This window comes from Ictalurus furcatus, chromosome 14 (assembly GCF_023375685.1).
Source record: "Ictalurus furcatus strain D&B chromosome 14, Billie_1.0, whole genome shotgun sequence".
Taxonomy (NCBI): Eukaryota; Metazoa; Chordata; class Actinopteri; order Siluriformes; family Ictaluridae; genus Ictalurus; species Ictalurus furcatus.
In genome coordinates, this window is record NC_071268.1 from 16,495,050 (window position 1) to 16,516,773 (window position 21,724).

Below are 21,724 nucleotides of genomic sequence, written 5' to 3' on the forward strand. Positions count from 1 at the left end.
TTGATAAAATGAGAGGGATCTCTGTTATTCTCTAGATCACACTTTTCAATACATCTTTTTGACTAATTCTTTTTTAATTCTCAGCACTCAGTATTTTAATCCTTTAGTTCTTGTACATCAGTTAAACTATGGGTTGTAAGGTTTAACCGAGCACAGACATCTTTCCATATTTCCCCTCAGCGCAGCTTATCTGAATACATTTTTTCCTGACGCGAGTGAAAATCTGCCTATATTCCAATACGGAAGCAAGTGAGAGCGAGGTCACGTCTTCATGCACCCCTGATCATGTGGTTGACAGGCCTGCAGTGAAGAAGTACTGGCTGGTGGGCAGCAGCGCACACAGCGTAATGAAAGCCTGAGACAGGCGAGAGCTTCATCCAGTCACACTCAGACAAGTACATCGCTGCGGCTGGTGAGGGAGCAGTCACTCAAAACCATGGCGGGCACTAAATACAGGACCAGAGGTCAGAGGTGGCAGATTAGGGAGACAGGAGTGAAAGGCTAACATCATGCACCACTGCCCGCAGTGGGCCTGTCGGCTGCAGAAACACGGAAAGCACTCCTATACTGTACACGTGACATATCTTGAAATGGGACCATTACCAATTCATGAAGAGCAAAAATGTCCCGACATAAGACACTGCCATTCAAAGTGTGCACCCGAGCACAGGGTCTACTCATGTTTATAAGCACTCTCTCACATGAGGTGAGATTTTGAAGTTTGAAGCTTGAGCTTCTGTTGCCTTTTAGATGGAATGAAAACATGTACGAGGGAAGACATGAGGATAGCGGTGAAATGAATCTAGACAAGGAATATACACAGAATCAATTTAAATGCACGATGACACTTGCTTCAAACTTGTTATTTCAGTGACTAGTCCCAGTCCAGGCTCATTTGGGATCTGGCTGTAGTAAGTGGCCTTGGTGGACTCAGGGGTTATCCCTGTCATGAAAGTGACATTTCCCTCTTGTAGCTAACAAGCCTAATTGAGGACTAGTACTATACAGTTTCCTCTCAATGGCAAGAAAGCTCAGTGTAAAATGACAGATGGGCCAAAAGAGGAGAAGGGGCCACGAGGCCACCCACCCGCCTGTCTCAGCTGTCAAAGGGCTGTGCTCCAATCATCTGCACATGACAATGTGACCCGCCCCACGTCTTAACTCTGAATGCCTAATGAGACCGCTTGGGACACCTCTGCTTGTGTTTTTTTTTTCTTCTCTATTTCTTTTCAGGTGGCAGGGTTATTTGCATGTGTTCGGGGTGGAGGAGAATATCTCAGAGGCAGTGCCGGCCAGCAGTGATCGATGCTATTGATCAGCTCCTGAGCAGAGCTAATGATGAGGTCAGACTAAACACATAAAGAGCTCACACACCATGTCAGTCAATACCATGGATCAGTTAGACTGACAGACCTACCGTGCAGCAGGCCAAATCCGTTAAACACTCTGAGCATACAGTTGCTAGCTATACTAATGAGTCAGGTGAATAAACATATATGTGCATATGTACTAACAGTGACAGGCAAGAAGCAAAACTTAACACAGAATTTTTTTTAATGAAACTGCACCATATAACAGCTAATAAATATCAAATACATTTAGAAATACTGACATTTCTAATTCTGTAAAACAATATCTAAAAAATAGTAGTGAAAAAGGTTCGAATAAATATGACTAGTTTTATTTGTGCTCTTGTACGAAAATAATGGTCCTGTACAAAAATATAATACTATTCTCTTAACGGAAAGGTCACAAGTGAAGCCTAGAAATGTTATGTTCCAAAGCAAGTGAAGTCCAGAAGAATCCAGTAGCAGAACCAACGAGCGTTCAGCATAGAGAGAGCATGTACGCTATGAGGCAACGTGCGTGAAAATGGGCATTAGCATTTTAAAGAGATGGGTTAAATCCCATTAAATTCAGTTAGATTCCATTCCACATCTTCAATATAAAAACAGCCGTGTGGCACACAGCGGTTAATAAGACTTAACAGGCTTTTCATTAAGCGATTATTAATGTGCTAAACATCATCAGCAGATCAAACTGAGCACTAGAGGCTTTAGACCCACAGAGAAATACTCATATCATAATGAATGTCACACTGTGGGGGGAATGAAGCAAAGCCCTTCGATACTATTCATTTGGAAGGGTATTTGAGATGCCTGTTATTATCGCCTTTTGTTGTTTTAGAGGATTATGTAAAACAAATCAATGCTGTTTCCTCAGCTAGGAGTAGACAGAAATTATTATTTTTTTACTAACTTCCTTACTAGATGAAAATATAAATATACTTTAACATACCTAAACATGAACATTAAGTCATAAATTGGTGATTCTCGGTGTGACAATTTTATCACCAGTTTTCCATTGGTTTTATTCAAGACACATGAGAGATCCACAATTCTGATTTTGCCTTGCAATGTAAACAAACCCACTAACTTCACCTGATTTATTCACATCAATCCTTCTGACTGCTTCATCAGGAAGTTTAATGCTGTTTTTCTGCAATTATCTTTCCGTCTGGAGCTTAGAGTGATCATGGTCTGGATCCTCCATGATGGACCTGAGAGCCTCCAGAGCTTCTACAGTCACTTTCAGAGTCCCCACTACTTCAGTGCTGTCCTGCACATCCACAACTACACACACAGCAAAGTGGGGGAGACACAGTTATGTGGATAATATGTTAGGGAGATTTATATGGAATAAAAAAAATTTGGGGTGTGCTGTTACAGGATATACAAATTTTCATTTGTAATGAGTAATGAATGGCACGTTGTACTTTTTAACCATTTATAGTTACATTTAATGTGGAACATCTGCAAGACAAGCTAGTTCCTGTTATCACTCGCATTAGAGCAACTATAAACTGACAACAGCCTCTGAATTTAGAATCAGAATCTAAATCTGAATTTTCTAAATCTGAATTTAGAACAGAATCTAAATGAATGCCATGCAAGTCCCTGTGAACAAGCTGTTGCAATAGAAATGATAACAAATAGAACCATATATGGTAGAAATGGATATAATGCATTTATACTTTATATATTCACGGGCTGATCTGACATACACACCACTGTCAAAGCCAAACATATAAACACTCACTGTCGAGGCTGACGTCTATCATGTCCCTCTGCTTCTTCAGAATGTCAGAGATCCGAAAATAGGCCACGCCCACGTCCTCACACTCTTTTTCTTGCTCCCCTTCCTCAGGCGGGTCACTCACTAACGTGAACCTGATGCTGAAATGGCCAGTCAGATTCTCTGTCACACAACCATTCACTAAAACAATGGAAACTAAAATTTGTAGTATACAATTAGGCAATTAGTAGAAAATGTTATGAACACAGGTAAATAGTGTAAATAGTGCAACTTATAGTGAAACTAGGCCGATTAAGCACAAAGGAAGAAAAAAGAGCAAAGATCTATACTTCTCCAGATTTCTGTTCCTGCCTTCTAGTACTGCTCGAAGCATGTGACGCCTGGCCTGGTTATTCTCCACATCCACATGGATCACTGTCAACACACACACACACACACACACACACACACACAAACAGGCTAAATCTGTTACTAAAGCTGAGTCTTATTATAAAAAATAAAAACACTCAACAAGGTGAAACCTCGTAAACCAAGTCACAAGGACAGGACAGTTGTTCATCTAAAATACAAACAGTCAGTCACAGGGAAGAATTATAATTATTCATCATAGTCTAGTAGCAATAATGTAAGGGAAAAATCAATTCTGAATGACTTGCATAGCAATATTTATAATCAACATTATAATTTACATCTTCAATTGTGCATAAGACTTATTTTAGGATTTAATGCTGATGACTTGTTTTGCTTGAAACTTCTTTAAATCAACATGTTGGCCTTTTATTAACGGTTTCCTACATTACTCACAATGCCGTTTGAGTACCTGCTGATAGTGGGGAATAGCTTTCATGCTAATATTGCCACCTTATAGATCACAAACTAGCCAAGCTGCATCTGTGCCATTACTCAGTATAACTGCACTGTATAGCTTCCTAGCAGTCTGGAACTCTGCATCCAGCGTTAGCCGTCTCCTCTATTTCTGTGTTGAATTTCTCATTAATATGACACTGAATGTCGCTGGAAAATGGTGACTGAGAAAAGAAGCTCTTGCTCTTTAGTCTAACCAGCATGGCAGAATCCTGCTAACATGTCACAGAAATAAAGTAAATACAGCACCAACCAACATATTAGCAGCAGAATCACCAAGTATCTCACAAAAATGTCAATATAAACATATTTAACATGTTTCATAATGAAGTTTTCCTTTAAGGTGGTTAGAACAGACTGAGTGGTGGAAAGTTGATCCAAATAAAACCTTTGCAGGCATAAAGCTCCCACTAGCTTGCTGTTGGTGTCTGAAGTATAGACTTTATGACTGTATCATAAGTAAGGTGTATCATTTATCTAATGAGTGTATTATATTAACACATGTCCTCACAGACACATGTAAGTGTTCAGCTGTCTGTGCACACCGTGGCTGTAGTTGTAGTAGATGCTGTGTCCAGGCAGCGGTTTGGGAAGTGACAGTGGTGTCTCCTCTGAATGCAGGTCCAGGAAATTATACTCCACAAACAGCCTGACCACACTAGAGTCCGCAGAGACCCTGGAGTCTGGCTTCAGATTCAGAGAAACAATCTCCACGCGGATCCGCTCAGATGGCTAGCAGAACAAAGCAACAGCATAGGGCTTTAGATTTCTTACTTAAAACACTCTCATTCTGACAAGTGGATATGGTGTGCTAACCAGCAAATATTACATAACTCCTTAAATAAAATCCTTTATAAAGCTGCAGACATCCTGACTAGAACCAGCATTAACAGTAAGAGTTATGTTGGTAGTTGTGCCTGCATCACATAACAGATTTCCATCTGAACACCAAGAGACACTCTTAATATTTTATATATGGCAGATCAGCTTCCAACAGTGTTGGACCATTAAGAATGATGGCCACAATATAGACATTGCCTTTTTCACAGAGATGACACATTGTCCACAGGGAGTGAGTCCGAGTCGTAATGATGGATGCACCTGAAGCTATTTGTCTCAGACTTGTGTCAGTCCATCAAGCATCCAGTCCAGTTTTCAGCTTTAACAATTTTCACTAAGAAGACTGTCAGTTAAAAGAGTCTGGTTTAGAAGCTGTCTGTCTTTCTGTGTCTCTCATCTGTCTCATCATATAGATTCCTTCACCACTCTCTCCATCACCTATCATTCTGTCTCTTGCCCAATGTTCAAATTGTAAGATGAAGTCAGTGTTGAGTGACTTTATGGCAGTTGGTTGTGTGATCTAACACCTCTTATGAGATCAGAATAAAGCTGCCAGTGTCACTCATATAAAGATGTTGCAATGCTTACATCTCAGTCAGGATGGTAAGCCACAACACATGTGTTTTTGTACAGGACTATAGGTGAAAACTAACTGGTTACAACCTGCAAAGTCAAGTAATATAAAAATAAATAAATAAATAAATAAATAAATAAACAAACAAACCTCTCATATAAACATCCCCAAAACCTGATTATTACTCCTAAATATCACGCGACCAATATCTGGAAAATGAAAAATGAATGCAATGTTGTTGTTATTATTATTATTATTATTGTTGTTGTTGTTGAAAAGCAGACCATCAGCCACTGACTGATTTACACATAAGTAACACATGAAAGCAGTATCAAATGTTAGAAATTGATTCAAAAGAATTTAAGGTCAGATTTCAATCATATCAGTCAAAGCTAGTAAAAATTATAATGGTAACATGTTAAATTAAGATTCTTTTTTACTAACATTACAGCATTAGTTGAGATTAACAAATAATGAACTTTAAAACATGTATGATGTTTATTAAACATTATTTTAAACAAAATACACCTGCTATGACTAATGTTTTCTCAATCCTTGACTGAAAATAAGTCCACATATATAGCAAAAATTAAATTACAGCATTTTTATATTTTCTCCTGATAATGTGTTCATGTGTAAATACTGAAATTTGCTTTTCAGTCTCAGCTTTGAATATTTCAGTTACTAACTCAAAACATATGAATTAAGGTGTTGGTTCATATGCCATTAATTTACCTCACAAAAATTGGTTATGCAAGTGTTGATTGAGTGCTGATTTGGCTTATTATTATTATTTTTAAATACATACGATATTACAAGTGTTAGCTTCTTAGTTAAAGTTACTGTTAGTGTACTAATGCAAAGGTTCGTTTGTTCATTACATATAAAATTGTTTATATATTACATAAGCATAGTCATTAATTTTGTCCTTAAATGTATAAGTCGTCAAGCGATTTCAGTAATTTAGTACAGATTACTCTGTTCACTATTTATATATGTATACTATTATATATGGTTGAATTTTTTGCAAGCTATTACACAAATTCCTTACATAATTCTTAAATAAAACTGCTGTTATTATATAAAACTATTCTCAAATTGAATAATTATTAATCTAGTGTGACCTCCACTTGGAAAAGTACAAATAATTTCATCGCCATTTTTTTTAAAAACTCAAACATGATCCATACACAGGAGGAACTTTAAGCAGTGTACAAAAAACAAAATCACTTTACTTCCTATAACTGAAGTTAACTTCAACATAAGTGAAAGTTGTTTCTCCCCTCAGCTGGAACCTCATTGTCAGTCTGAAGGTCAGCATCTTTCAGGTTATTCTGGCTTGTATGTTGTGTTAAAATCTTTTGGCTTCTGATAAAAAAAACATCCTGGATGTAAGTGAAATAACCTTGATGAGTCCTTCCTCATAGCTTTACCAGACTCACACAGTAGTACACACCTGTTTCCTGGCCTGGGAAGACTGAGCAGGCACGATGCAGTCATCGCTGTCTGAAAAGATCGATTCACTCAGATCCGAGCATTCTGCTTGCTGGATGTCTGGAGGAAAAAAGAAAAAGACAGAGCAACTGCATTAAAAAGCACAACAGCTATGTCGGTTGAAAAGAATGAAGAGAAAAACAAGTGATTTGGTGAAGACTGAGAGCATGAGGGCAGTCTCCCTCTCTCTCACTCCAATAACAACACTACCCCATAGGCCAACAGAAGATAAGAGTGACATGCTGGACATGACTTTTAAAGAGAGCTTCTTGGCCAAGGTCAACAGCATTAACAGTTATGTTGTTGGCTGCCAAGAGACAACATATCACGGTATTGGCAACAGCTTGTGCAATATTTATGTATTCTTAATCACACATTGCTGTAAAAAGGCCTTCACCAAGGCCTGGCAAACAACAGGGTAGGGGCTTTTCCACACAGAAGAAGTGAACACAAAGCCAGAACACAATTGATTTTCCAGGAATGCATGTGGGAACTAATACACAGAAGTTGAAGCAGGGATTCTGTGAGTGAAGAAACCTACTGAAGGTATTGTGAAAAAATAAAAACATTGAGAAATACAGGAAAAACAACCAAACATTGAGAAAGAGAAAAGGTATCCCATAGTGTATCCTAATAATTCAGATAATTAATCGACTTTTGAAATAAATAACATCCAGTACATTTTCTCTTGGCCTTCAAGCCTGCATACATCTGCACTAGTTCAACTAGGTTCGGTTGTAGCATATTTCATATGTAAACTGCCACTATTTCTGAGTTTATGAACCATTAAAAATGTAAAAGATTTGCACCAGCCAACATATAGTTTCTAAGTTATAACAGATTATTTGCAGCAATACATTACTAGGCACAACACTGTCCATTTACAAAACCAGTAACAAAACACACCAAAAAAAAAAAAACAGTAGCATGTACAATTACCTTATTCTGTGTTTGCAGTCAGATTGGTTGAATGAGAACCAATAAGTACATGTGGATTAGTTAATTACATACATTTGGTGTCACAGGGCAGCGTAACACACTTGGAGGAAGGAGCTAACTGCCCTCTTCCACATGCATGAGCTCATAGATCCTCATGAGTGGCCAGTGGCACTGTGATTGACAGAGGAGAGAGCATATGCCATCACTTCCACACAGCGAGCATGGCCAATTTGCTCACAGATGGCTGTTGCATCGTCAGGATTCAAATCTCCCAATGATGAACACTTTTCTGTTCTGCCTCATTTTCAAACACTCTAACCCCACTGTGCATAGTGACCGTCCATACCATGAGTTCCACACACACCAGTGTAGCTAACGCCATAACACACTTCATGAACACTGGCCAAATGTACAACTATGAAACATGGAGGATGGGAGGAGCCACAGTTGGTGTAGGTGTAAGTACAACACAAATCAATAGAGGTATGAGACAGTGAATAAATGATAATCAGACTTTTTTTTCCTGATTATCCAGGAATATCACTAGCATACAAATCACACATTTCTATGAAAGTACAGGGTGCATAATCATGTGATTATGCAATAAAAATCATATGATTATGTCATTTCAAGTGGACCACTCACTTGCCAACAACATAACTGATGCAAGAAGACCAGATGCACTCCCTCTTCACTCCTGGAATTCTACATAATTATGTGTTTAACGAACACATTAGCTGCAATTTCAGACTCATTCCCCAGCACTAGCAGTCTTTCAGATGTCAAATTCTCAAACAAACCTAAATCCTGACAAAAGGAAGTTTGAGTGCAGTCAAGAGAGTTTTTAAAAATTACATCTTTTATTTTTAAACAAATCAGACCACTGAGAAAGACCAACCATTTTTTGACTCTTCCAGCTCCTCAGAGATCTCAGAGTCGTCAGATACAGACTGAGAGCCGACTGCAATCACCTGGCCCTCTGAAAAATGTGACTCTTTATCATCTTCTTCCTCTGTAAGTGCAGAGGTCTGGCCCACCTCAACCACTCTGACAGTCTCCTGAAAATATAACAACACACTTTTTTCTATCAGCATGCACACAGATGAATACAAACATCTTCTAAAACTTTATTTCTTCAAGCACAAACCTTTGATGTTGTAACAGTAGAGGGCTTGTTCTCCTGATCACCACTGGGGGGAGTAGTTCCTCCCTTCTGACAACACACAGACAGAAACAAGCATATTCACATATTTAAAAATAATAATTATTATTATTATTATTCACATGACCACAGTTATTATAGAGAAGGTAAGGAAGTATGTTATGAACATCTTAGTTTTGATTTCTCCTACCTGGATTTCAGGCTCTGTCACATTGGAGAATGAAACTTTTTTAGCAGCTGGTTTTGTAAGGGTACGCAATCTCGGCTTCGGCAAAGGGGTCTGAAATATAACCAAGTCAGATATGTAGTTGATAAATTATTTACACCTTTCAAACAAATGTTACTGCCTTTACATATGCTTAAATATGATTAAATAAGCTAATTATTTAATCAGTAATTGATGTGTCACATAATCAAGAAACTGTGCTTTAACTTAAGCCCATTAAAATGCACCTGCAATCTTTCTTGTCTGCTTTGAAAGGCATTTATTTAATTACACACCTATCCTTTAAGCAAAAATAGAGATGTTTTACACACTCGTGACATGGTTGTAGTCCTCACCGTAGCAGGAATAATTTCCTTCACTTCAACTCGATTCATATTTCCAGATTCATCAGTTGCTAGCTTGATTGGAGCCTCTTTGGTGATAAACTTGGCCTGCTCTGCTGTTGTCACCAAGCCAGGAGGAGGCAAATACGTAAACTTCCATTTGAGAGTCACATCTATGTAACCACTGGGCAGACCAGCTGGGTCTGTTAGTTCAAATGTACCTGGTAAACCATCATGACACATACATTTATCAGAATTACAAGCAACATAAAGATACCAAGAAATGATGAACTATATAGTAACTATACAGAAAATTCTCACCAGTGATTGCCTTATCATGAGCCAGGGATATAAGCGGCACATGGGCTTTGCCCAGGTAGAGCTGATCCCCAAAATCCAGGTCATCAAACACATATAGAGTTAAAGTCTCTGCCTTCAAATATGCATCAAGGTCAGAGTTCATGGACATGGGAAAAGTCATGTGATCCTCAAACTGCGGCTCATTGGTGGAGGGAATGATTGGTGTGTCATGGTCAGGGAAATCATAGAGTTTGTAAATGACGTATGGATTAGGCTGTATATGCGGTCCTCTCGATTTTAGCTTACTGCAACGGCGTATAGTGATGTAGAGATCATTCAGGTTTCCATCCTTACTTGAAAAGCTGGAGAGATGGGAAGTTGAAGCCTGGGAAAAATGCATGGCAGTGAGCAACAACTGTTGGAATTGTGTAGACGAATCAATTTTTGATTGCACTGCTAAAACTTATTAACTACTTGACACTTGACAGGTGACCAAAAAAGTGTGTAAGGTATTCCGTCACTATGAGCCACCAGAACAACTTCAATGTTCACTGGCATAGATTCTCCGGAACTGGACTGGCGGGATGAATACCATTCTATATTGAGAACACTGGGCCTGACGTGGAAACACACAGTATTTATTTAGTAATGCAAGGAGCACTAACAGTACCTGGCTCTGGTCTTTACCACTGGAGCTGAGATAACCCAGAGCTTTGTCTCTCTCCTTATACAGGCGAATGGCTTGCTCCATAGGAACCCTCAATCTGAGCCAGTAGTCCAGAGTGCCAAAAACTCGGATCTCACCACTAACCCCTACAAGACAACAACAGTTATACCAGTGCGTGGAAAAACAAATTCTGTGGGCAAATGTGCAATTAAGAAAAGTGTATAAGTTTAAAACCCATGCTGGTATGGTGTACATGAAAATACAAGCTCATGACAAATTCAAATTCAAGGCAAATTACATTAAACCAAATACAGGTCTTATGATTGAACAGTTTATTCATGTAGGCTGCAGACTTGAACCAAATTATAACTAAACATTTACGCTTCCTTTAAGTTTCTTTATAAAGCTATTCAACATGTACCTTTAAGCAGCACATGACAATATTTTTTTTTCAATAACCTAGCATTATATTACATGAGAAAACTATGCATACATGTGTAAACTGCCGTATTGTTAAGCTGTAACCACTAGAGGGCGAGTCAGAGCCAGAAAACTGTAAAATGTTACACAATTTTGGATTTTGCTCCAGCTATTCTGGAATGTGTATACAATTTATTGGTAATAAAGTAAACCTGTACATTCATTCAATTAACCAATCAGCCAATCATGTGGCAGTGACACGATGTATAAAATCATGCAGATACAGGTCAAGAGCTTCAGCTAATGCTCACATAAATCATCAGAATGGGGGAAAATGTGATCGTATGTGTGATTTCGCCAGATGCATTGGTTTGCGTATTTCAGAAACTGCTGATCTCCTGGGAATTTCACACACAACAGTCTCTAGGAGTTTGCAGAGAATGGTGTGAAAAACAAAAATCACCCAGTGAGTGGCATTTCTCAGAAACACTTCATTGATAAGGCAGTTCAGTGGAGAAGCCCAGACTGGTATGAGCTGCCAGGAAGTCTACACTAACCCAAATATCCACACTTTACAACCATATTGAGCAGAAAGGCATCTCAGAACACACAACATGTTGAACCTTGAGATGGATGGCATACGACAGCAAGAAATCACATCAGGTTCCACTCCTGTCAGCCAAGAACAAGAATCTGAGGCTACAGTGGATACAGACTGAATCTAGACAGTTGAAAACTGGGGGGGAATGATACCTGGTTTTTGAACAAATTTCAACTGTCAAGTCATTCTGATGTTTGCTGTGAAAATTAACAGATGCTCTGGAGCTGTATCTGCATGATTTTATACACAGTGCTGCTGCCACATGATTGGCTGACAGGAGTTATGCAACAAGCTCTTGTAGTTTCTCTTCACAGCTTTCTGCCATTGTAGTGGCTGTATTGCTGTTGAACTTGTAATGTGCTATACTGCCCCCCACTGTTTATATTGGTATGCAGTTTGTGCTTGTGTAACATTTTTGCCAATGTACACAACCAATGACCTCAGAGTATGTAGACTAGTCAACTTACATACAAGTATGCATAATTAAACTCAAGTATAATACCAGCCTCACTGTCACCTCTACCAAAAGGGTTTCTCTGAACTTACCTATGAGCTGCAGGGTACCAAACACTTTCCCATCCCTCTCCAGCACCTGACTCAGCCGTATCTGTCCTGCAGCTATGGTGTGGAAAGTTAGGCCCTCAGCCAGCTGTGCTTCCACAGTGATAGAGTTGTTGTGGATGTAGTGCAGGAAGAGCTCATCCACCTTCACAAGGTACTGGGAGGTGAAATCGTAATCTGGCTGCTGCCCTCGCACCACAGCCGTGGACTGCAGCTCGAAATCATAAAAGGCATAAGTGCAAAAAGTGGAGGGGTCTTTGTCACCTAGATTGTCTAGAACCTCAGGACTGAAGCGTGCAGTGCCAAGGTGGATCTCCAGAAGGTTCTCCCCTCGAGACAGGTGTACTGTTTCATCAAACTCATCAGCCACATCATCGTCTGTGATGTCAGGTCGGAAGACGTGGGCCTTGGTACCATAGGCAATGTCTTTCAATTGGGCTGCATAAACAAAGAAATATGTTAGGCTCGATGGTAAGCTTGAGCTTAAGCAATATAAAGCATTTTGAGTCTAGTCAAACCTTCAAGTTTCTTTATCTTTGCAGCTCTCATGTCCAGGAGCTGGGCCAGTTTCTCCTGTTTAAGTTCATTGTCCAGCTTCAGATCATTCATCCTTCGTGTAACTGCTTCAACTTCAGCCTGAACAGCATGATTTTTGACAAGAACGATAAGAGCTGAAATGACTTAGGCCACAGGGGTAGAGGATGAATAACTCAGGAAAAACTGCCTTGTTTATTTTAAACAATAAAATAGCTATAGGGAGTTTTTCCTTGCCGCCGTTGCCACCGGCTTGCTCAGTTGGGATAAATTCGCACTTTTAATATTTGTATACCGTGTTGATATTTCTGTAAAGCTGCTTTGAGACAATGTCTATTGTAAAAAGCGCTATACAAATAAAATTGAATTGAAGAAAAAAAAAAAGCCTTTCCTGTTGCTATACCTGGTAGTCTTTATTGATCTTGTGCTGGATGATGAGCATGTTTCTTGTCTTCTCCAGCTCTTGGACAGTTTCAGCGTAAGTGGCCTGGAGTTCTTTCAGTGAGCGTTCTGCATCTATTTGAACCTCCTCTTCTACTTTTTCCAGGAAACCCAAATCTCCATTCTTATGTGTTTTACGCACCTGCAAGATCATTTTTATTTAAGTTCAAATGTTGTAATGTTGCAATATTTTATTAACGCTTTTTAAGCCTCTTTGTTAACAAACTCTTTATATGTACTCTTTAACTCTTTATACTTCTTCAGGAAAACCCATAAAATGTTTATATACAGTATAAAGTAAGGAAAGGTGATGAACTGGAATGCTGACTGTGTGCTAGACATCCTCACCCAACATCCTGACCTCACTAATGCTGTTGTGGCTGAATGGAAACAAATCCCAACAGCCACGCTCAAAAATCTAGTGGAATGCCTTCCCAGAAGAGCGGAGGTTATTAGAACAGAAAAGTGGGAGCTAAAGCTTGATTGGGATGCTCAAAGAAGCACATATGACGATGAAGGTCGGGTGTCCACAAACTTTTGGCCTTCATGTATGACTGTAATACATTACTTACCTTTATGAGCATCAGTGCTTCACTGAGTTCAGCAGCATCTATTTCACTCTCCTACAAAACCAAATGCAAAATAGAATTAGACAAAGGTCACCAGTGCATGCTCAGATACATGCTGATTCTATATTTCAGACATACCTTTGTAAAGAACTTCATGCGATCTTTTATTTCATCTAACTGTTGTTTCTGTTCCAGATAGCTCCGTTGAAGTTCTTTACTCTCCTTTATCAGCTTCTCGTTTAAATCTGTAAAAAAAAAAAAAAATAGGCATGTATTTTTTGCCAATGTGTTTCTTTTTGTATTTTTTATTTATGCCCTCAGACAGAAACTCACAAGAAAAGGAGGAAAAAACAACACCGCAATTTGGTATACCTCTCTCTGCCTTAATCTTGTCCAGGATTTGGTTTTTATCAGTGAGGTCAGATTTCAGTGCCATCTCCAACTGAGCAATCTGCAGTTTGAGCTGCTGCTCTCTTGTCTTCCACTTCTGCTCATGACTAACGTCAAAGGCGCTGAAACAATAAAAACAAACTTTCACACTAGGGCCTTCACATTTTTGTTCAGTTCCGATATCCTGTTACAAATTATTTACTTACCTGTTCATTAACTTGTCACAGTTCTCTTTGAGCAAGTCTCTCTCCTTCTCCAAATCTCGAATTTGCTCAAACAACTGAAGAAAAAAAGAACGAAACAAAGTCAATTAATGGCAGACTTATAATATATGTTATGATGTTGAATTGTTGGCAGCTTTCCATGACCTCAGTCCACCAACACATGATTGTGCTTTCAGCAGTACCTCGGAAGTCCTCCTCTCCTGCAGTGCTTTAGTTTGTAACTGTTTCTCCAGGCCCAGACTCCTCAGCCTCTCTTCTTTCAGCTGTCCTGTCAGCTCATCCACTTTCGCCATCGCTTTGTCATGGCTAGCCTTTAGGGTCTTCTGGCACTGCGTACATTTATGAGTTAATAGGCATATAACTAATTTAATTTATTTGCAAGATAAATGAAGTATGTTAAATTTATAATAGAACATTTGATCTTGTGTACACCATGCATTAATATCATCTGGTGAGATAAGGCCACAAATTCCATTCATTCATCATCAGTAAACACTTTATCATGGTCAGAGTCACAGTGTATCAGGAGTCTATCTCTGGGAGTAGATCTTGAGGTGAGAATACACCATGGATGGGACTCAAGTCCACCTCAGGACACCATGCACACACTCATTTACACCTAGGGGCAATTTAGCATAGCCAATCCACCTATTGGCATGATTTTGGGACGTACTCACATGGACACGAGGAGAACATGCAAAACTCACAAATTGAGCTCAGGCTCAAACCTGGGGCCCTGGTGCAGTAACACTACTGTACACCACCGTGCCACCAAGTGACATTTAACATCTTTAAATTTGAAATGGTTAACTCAGAATGCCAGACTTCCACCATGCCAGCACAAAACACTGTTTTCAAAATAATTTTAGTGAAATACTGTAGGTTTAAGTTCACTCATTTACCGCTAGCAAAGATGGTGGAAAGAAAGTCTCTATGACAATGGTGTCCATAAAACTTTATCCAGTGCCACAAATAAGGACGTAACAGCCATTCAACCATGTTTGCTATTTTGATCACCCTACAATTAGCCTCCATCCATCCATCCATCCATCCATCCATTCTCTGTATCGCTTATCCTACAAAGGGTCGCGGGGAGCCTGGAGTCCATCCCAGGGAACTCAGGGCACAAGTCGAGGAATACTTCTCCTACAGTTCTTAAATACTGATTTTAATTCGGAGTCATATCTTAGAAGCAGAACATAGGTTAAAGGGATAGTTAAGTAAAATGAAACATTTACACAATTTTCCAATAAGCCACTGGGCCCCTGATCAGCCAAAACATGTTTGGTGTCAGATATCGGCCTCAGACAGCATGCACGTTTTAACCAACATCACATAGACTTGCTCATTCTTTAATAATTCTAAGCTACAAAAATGAATATAAATTTTATCATGTACTTAAAGCTGTAAGGTGACAAAGCTCAGTAACTCAAAAATTCCAACCTCCGAATAGGAAAAAACCCATACTTCTTCATTTTTAAATTAGTTATCCTGTATATACTGGCATTTGCTATAGATTAATCAACATATAAACATATTAGCTTGATGGAACACTGACTATACACTTCACTGTTTTAAGCATGTAAATAGATGTCACTGATCACAGTTAGCCTACTAGATTTTTGATAACAAAAGACAAACATGAAGGTATATATGATTTTTCCCACTTTGTAGATTGAAAAGCACATAGTACTGAGTTACAACTTCCAACTTACGAGTTAAGTCGAACACAACAACCCCCTGGACCTGCCTCTCAAAGATCAAAGATAGTATTGTATCTGAAATCTGGAAGTCATGTGGATTATAATAATATAGTTGTCTTATACACTTATAAGATAACTTATATTAACTTATAAGATAATATAGTGATCTTATACACTTATCTATCCATCCATCTTCTACCACTTACTCCTTTTCAGGGTCACAGGGAACCTGGAGCCTATCCCAGGGAATATCGGGCACAAGGCAGGGTACACCCTGGACAGGGTGCCAGTCCATCGCAGGGCACAATCACATACACACTCACACACCCATTCATACACTATGGACACTTTAGACACGCCAATCAGCCTACCATGCATGTCTTTGGACTGGGGTCAGAGGAAACCCCCGCAGCACGGGGAGAACATGCAAACTCCGCACGCACATGGCCCCGGCGGGAATCGAACCCTGGACCCTGGAGGTGTGAGGTGAACGTGCTAACCACTAAGCGCCCCCACTTATCTTATCTCTGGTTTATTTAAGAAACCAAGGATTCTGTTGTTTTGGTTGTACATGAAAGTATATGAAATACTAGACAGTCAATTATATTAAACAGGTAGCTTTAGTGAACAACTAAGTCTCATCTGATCGACTGCATTGGAATAAGCAGGAAATTGTGTACATTTGATTTTTAGACAAACTATTCCTTTAAAACTAATTTTTTTTTTCATCGATTGTAAAACCTTTGTTTGTTATTGTCTTATTGAATACTAACAATAAGACTAACTGCACTGAATTCTGATGTTCCACTTTTACCTCTTGTAATTGGAGGAATCTTCCCTCCAGCACAGTGAAAGCATTTCCTTTATCAGCCAGTTGTTTCTGCAGCTTTATCATCTCCACATTGTCCTTAATGTTCGACCTGGGAATATATTCAGTATGCCTTTTAACCATTCTTCTCTTAGTGTGTACACAAAATCATTCTACCATGCCATGCTATGTGTATTAAAATATATGGAAGTACTTCTGGCCAGTGGTCTGCTGCTCTCTTAGCTGTAGGAGAGATTCCTCGTACTCTCTCTCCTTGATCCACAGCTGCTCTCTCAACATCTCTGCTGATCTCTCCATCTCTTCCAACTGAGCCCTCTGCAGTTCTATCACAGTCTCCCTTGACAGACAAGAAACTAGTAATAAACTACCACTCTAGTGAGTAAAAAATAGCACTTGATCCAGCACTTTATTTTGTACACAACATTTAGGATATTTTATCATACTTTTAATGTTATTTTGAGTTGTCAAGCTGAAAAAAAAACTTTTTTATTTTGATTTGATGTGATCTTTGTAAAAACAAAAACATGACCATGGTTTAAAGAAGGGATGCACTGAAATGAAAATTCTTGGCCGAAGCCGAAACCGAATATGACGAAAACTTGGCCGAAAGCCGAAGCCCGAAGACTGAACACGTTTTTTCGCATTTTTTCCATTTATTTTGCCATGTTTTTCATAAATTAAATAGTCAAAATTTGCTTTTTACTATTTTGTCTTGCTTTTCAAAGAAAAAAATCAATTACAAAAACTACAATTTCAAAATATTTATTTAACACTGAACATTTTTTTTTCATTCCAGCAGGCATAGGCTACCAACAAGGCAAAATATAACTTTAAATAAATAAATAAAAGTGCTTTGACAAGAGTGCAAAAAATGGTTCTATTCAGTTATATACGGCTGATTATATTGGGGATATATACCGCTCGCGTCCCTGTACACCTCGTATTATAGTAGATATAGGATTTGTCTGCCTGCCCTTAAATAAATACGTCTTTACCTGCTTCCGTACTCTACTCTCTTACGTCTCGCGACGTGACAGAAACAAAACAAATGCACAGTAAACATCCGAAGAGCACGTAGCTCGTGCACATAGCTCATGCATGTGCGCGCCCCCGAATCAAGGTCGTGACATTTGCGCATCTCACTCTGGTTGCTAGGCTATTTGGTCGCGTCATCAAACACGTCACTGTTCGGTCAAATTTATTCGGCCTTTTCACTTATTCGTATAAGTGAATTATTTCACAACACCGAAAGTGCTTTTTTTGCTATTTTCGGTCGAATAATTTCGGTTGCCGAAATTATAGGTGCATCCCTAGTTTAAAGGGCAATTAGAACATCTGCTATGCTTACAGCTCACTTTCACATGTTCATTTATAATTTTATCCATAAAGTTTTTTGAGATAAGCAATGTTTCATGCTGCCTTCTTCAAGGTTCTCCATGCATCTGTCTGAATATTCCTAAGTAAGTGACTGAATAGCACACAAGTCTGTAATTAAGTCTGAGGTCTGGATATCGATGTGCACAATTTTTTCAGTATTAATTCCTCACTACGCATGTATAACTCAACTTTGAATAAGAACCTCTATTTAGAAAAGGAAGTGACCTTCTGATGATTAGATGATGTTAAAAAAAACCTTACAGATTACGCATCTCTGAGCGAGCCTCATCCAGAAGACTGTGTCCATAGCGAGGTAAAAGCCCCTGTGGGGGTCTGCTGCTCATTTCCCCCTCCACTTGTCTAGTTCCTGTTGATAAAACAGCATTCATTTCAATCATTTCTATAAATGTCCCATGAAGAAGATTACAATCAGCGAATGTGTATAATACCTCCTCTTGGTGTTATTGGCTGCTGAGGTGGTACAGGTGTGTCCTGCCGATGTCTGCACAGTCCTGAGTTAATGCGGGATTGAATGTGACTGTAGCGGGTTGGTCTACGACTCTGGGTCTGAATCTGCTGTTTTGTTGTGAGCAGACGCTGCTTGAGTCCATTGTTTTGCTTCTCCAGTTCATGAATCTTCTCTTGCAGCTCCTCGATCATCTCCTCCATCTCAACATTCCGACCTGCTATTACATGGCCTGATGAAGAGGCCTGCTCCATGCGCTTACGGTCTTTCACCAAGCGGAGCAGCTTGGTAGCCATCCTGGACCCACAACACACACCCACACACACAAACATGGCGTCAAAGGGAGATCAAATAAATTAAGCAAATCAGCAAGTCCCTGATTGATTAAGTAACAGACTCAATAAACAAGTCTGTACCTCTTGATCTTGTCCTCCTGTTTGTGTGAGTGTTGTTTAAGTAGGAGGTTTTCCTCCTGCAAGCGCAGATATCGGTCCTCCAGCTCCTGTCGGCTGATCTTCGGCACAGCTTGCCTGGCTCGGGCATTTTGGGAAAACAGCAACTCTGTGGACATAATTTCATAAGTATGTGGTACTTGCAAATAACAATAAATAGATTCAGTAGAGAGTCCAGAGATTCAGATATAGGCTGGAAAGAGAGTAATGGGGAAAACACCACTGGTTATGTACAGGGAAACATTACATTTACAGAATAGAATTTAGAATAGAATAGAACTTGTTCAATGATGCAAAACAAACGGCCACACAATTAAGGATTTTGATTAGGGGTGCACCGAATGTTCGGCAACCGAAATTATTCAGCCGAAAATAGCAAAAAAAAAAAGCACTTTCGATGTTCGGCCGAATAAATTTGACCGAACAATTACGTGTTTGATGACGCGACCAAATAGCCTAGCAACCAGAATGACACGTGCAAATGTCACGACCTCCACTTCCAGCAGCGCGCTCGGAGAGATGAGCTAACGTGCAGGAGTGGTCAGCGAGCGCATGCTCTTCGGATGTTGACAACCGTGACATTGTTTACTGTGGACACGTGCGTTTGTTTTGTTTCTGTTCCGAAGTATTCTGTCACATCACGAGATGTAAGGCAGTAGAGTGCGGAAGCAGGTAAAGACCTATTTATTTAAGGGCAGGCAGACAAATTCAAATCATAATCCAAAAATGTAGTCAAGACAGGCAAAGGGTCGGGCAATTGGCAAACAGGCATAAACGGGGCAAAGCAGGAATCAGAGTCACGGTCACAGAAAACAGGGTCAAAACACAAAACAAGAAACATGAACTAGTACTATGGACTGCGAGCCGAAAAACCAGCAGGTACTAAATGAACTAATCTATAGTATAGTTTAAACTAACTAAATCTATCCAGGACCATAACATTAACAACTTATCTAACTATACTATATCTGCTATAATACTCCGCGAGGTGTACAGGGATGCGAGCGGTATATATCCCGAATATAATCAGCCGTATATAACCGAATAGAACCATTTTTTGCACTCTTGTCAATGCACTTTTTAATGCAATTTTTTGTTGTAGGTTACAGAGTGTTACATTCTGTCAGCAGTCAGTTATAGGCCCAACATAGGCTATTCAAGGGGGGCTCAAAGATGACCACATAAAAATATTTTTATTTTACTAATTTATTTATTTAAAGTTATATTGTGCCTTGTTGGTAGCCTATGCCTGCTGGAATGAAAAGTTCAGTGTTAAATAAATATTTTGAAATTGTAGTTTTTGTAATTGTTTTCTTTGAAAAGCAAGACAAAATAGTTAAAAGCACATTTTGTCTATTTAATTTATGCAATGGTGAAAAAAATGGCAAAATAAATGGAAAAAATGCGAAAAAACGTGTTCGGTGTTCGGCCAAGTTTTTCATTATATTCGTCTTTGGCTTCGGCCAAGAATTTTCATTTCGGTGCATCCCTAATTTTGATGAGTCCTTAATACTCATCAAAGTTAAAACAAACCACTGAGAGGTGTGATTCATCTCACACTCACATGTTGACACCCATCTGGTGTTATACTGTGTGATTCTAGACTGTGTGTAATGACAGAAACAAAGCAAACCCTTTAAAAGATTTGCACCTTTCTCTGCAGCAGGAATGCCTGTCCCGTTGAGGTTTAAAGTGATGTCCCGGACAGGAATATCACCAGCAGTCTCGTCAGCTAGAGTCAGGCCAGACATTGTCCAATCTGAAAGTACAAATGTTTTCTGTCATTTAAATAATCTCAATATTCTGATTGCCTTTCAGTAGAGTATACTGTTAGCACAAACTAACTAGCTGGGTTCAACTGAAATGAACTTAAATTGAAAGAACTTTAAAAGCCTGTTCTCCTGCATAACTATTAAAAATAACTTTAATGCAGGAAGCCACATCTCATGTTTATGCATTTTAACTATGTAGGCTGAACAACTCATTGTTTATTATTTATATGCTAGTAGTATAAACCCCGCAGTCCTGACAATAATATAGAGACATTATTTATTACATACAGCCTTCAGACAAATAAATAATATACGCGCATTATTTCCCATCGGTTAAACTCAATAAAATGCAAATACCAGACCTGTATAATAATTTTAGTAATTCACAGACATGACATCTGAAATCCACAGCGACCGTTGCTAGCAAACAACTGTCCTTTCCCTTCCTCCAAACCCACCTCCCGGTAAGCCTGATGGAAAAAGAAGTCCGTCAGTGCTCTTGCACAGAGCACTGAGACAGTGAGTTTTTCTAAATGTAAACCCAATTATAAATATAAATATAAATCAATAAAAAGTATATATAATATATATATATATATATATATATATATATATATATATATATATATATATATATATGAGGATTAATGATCATAATGATGTTAAACTCAAGTAAAAGTCCTATTACGGAAAACAAAATCCTCTATATCGGTTTGTTTTCAGTAACGTTAATGCTATAGTCAAGTGCTCCTTGGATTGTTTCCCACTTGCGAACTCGTTATTAAGAGTCTTTATATATGTCTTTACATGTGCTCTACTAATATCACCTAGTTAACTCTGATTTTATTTGAATATCTCAAACATTGTAAAAGACTGTATCCTATTGTAAAAATGTATTGA

At 38.9% G+C, this 21,724-nt stretch overlaps 1 protein-coding gene across 4 annotated transcripts in view; it reads right to left on the reverse strand.

The window, feature by feature from the left end:
- Positions 1-21,312, reverse strand: part of rpgrip1l (RPGRIP1 like) — a 43,082-nt gene extending 21,770 nt beyond the window's left edge. Inside the window, exons 1-26 of one of the 4 annotated variants that reach the window (XR_008387646.1) lie at positions 21,187-21,311; positions 20,704-20,811; positions 19,017-19,161; positions 18,584-18,897; positions 18,396-18,501; positions 16,951-17,094; positions 16,743-16,848; positions 14,408-14,554; positions 14,208-14,281; positions 13,984-14,123; positions 13,750-13,856; positions 13,615-13,665; positions 13,005-13,184; positions 12,586-12,703; positions 12,053-12,505; positions 10,489-10,631; positions 9,840-10,203; positions 9,531-9,739; positions 9,160-9,249; positions 8,955-9,020; positions 8,706-8,865; positions 6,831-6,928; positions 4,506-4,692; positions 3,426-3,510; positions 3,100-3,236; positions 2,442-2,633 (exon numbers count right to left, since the gene is read on the reverse strand). Coding sequence is in view for 3 of the 4 variants with exons in the window: in XM_053641229.1 (XP_053497204.1) it covers positions 2,506-2,633; positions 3,100-3,236; positions 3,426-3,510; positions 4,506-4,692; positions 6,831-6,928; positions 8,706-8,865; positions 8,955-9,020; positions 9,160-9,249; positions 9,531-9,739; positions 9,840-10,203; positions 10,489-10,631; positions 12,053-12,505; positions 12,586-12,703; positions 13,005-13,184; positions 13,615-13,665; positions 13,750-13,856; positions 13,984-14,123; positions 14,208-14,281; positions 14,408-14,554; positions 16,743-16,848; positions 16,951-17,094; positions 18,396-18,501; positions 18,584-18,897; positions 19,017-19,161; positions 20,704-20,803 (3,852 nt within the window). In the remaining variant the exon portion in view is untranslated. Of the gene's footprint in view, positions 1-1,018; positions 2,634-3,099; positions 3,237-3,425; positions 3,511-3,918; positions 4,173-4,505; positions 4,693-6,830; positions 6,929-8,705; positions 8,866-8,954; positions 9,021-9,159; positions 9,250-9,530; positions 9,740-9,839; positions 10,204-10,488; positions 10,632-12,052; positions 12,506-12,585; positions 12,704-13,004; positions 13,185-13,614; positions 13,666-13,749; positions 13,857-13,983; positions 14,124-14,207; positions 14,282-14,407; positions 14,555-16,742; positions 16,849-16,950; positions 17,095-18,395; positions 18,502-18,583; positions 18,898-19,016; positions 19,162-19,543; positions 19,687-20,703; positions 20,812-21,186 lie in introns of those variants that run through there. The other 3 variants (XM_053641229.1, XM_053641230.1, XM_053641231.1) reach the window with 3 other exon arrangements.
- Between the last annotated feature and the right edge of the window lie 412 nt (positions 21,313-21,724).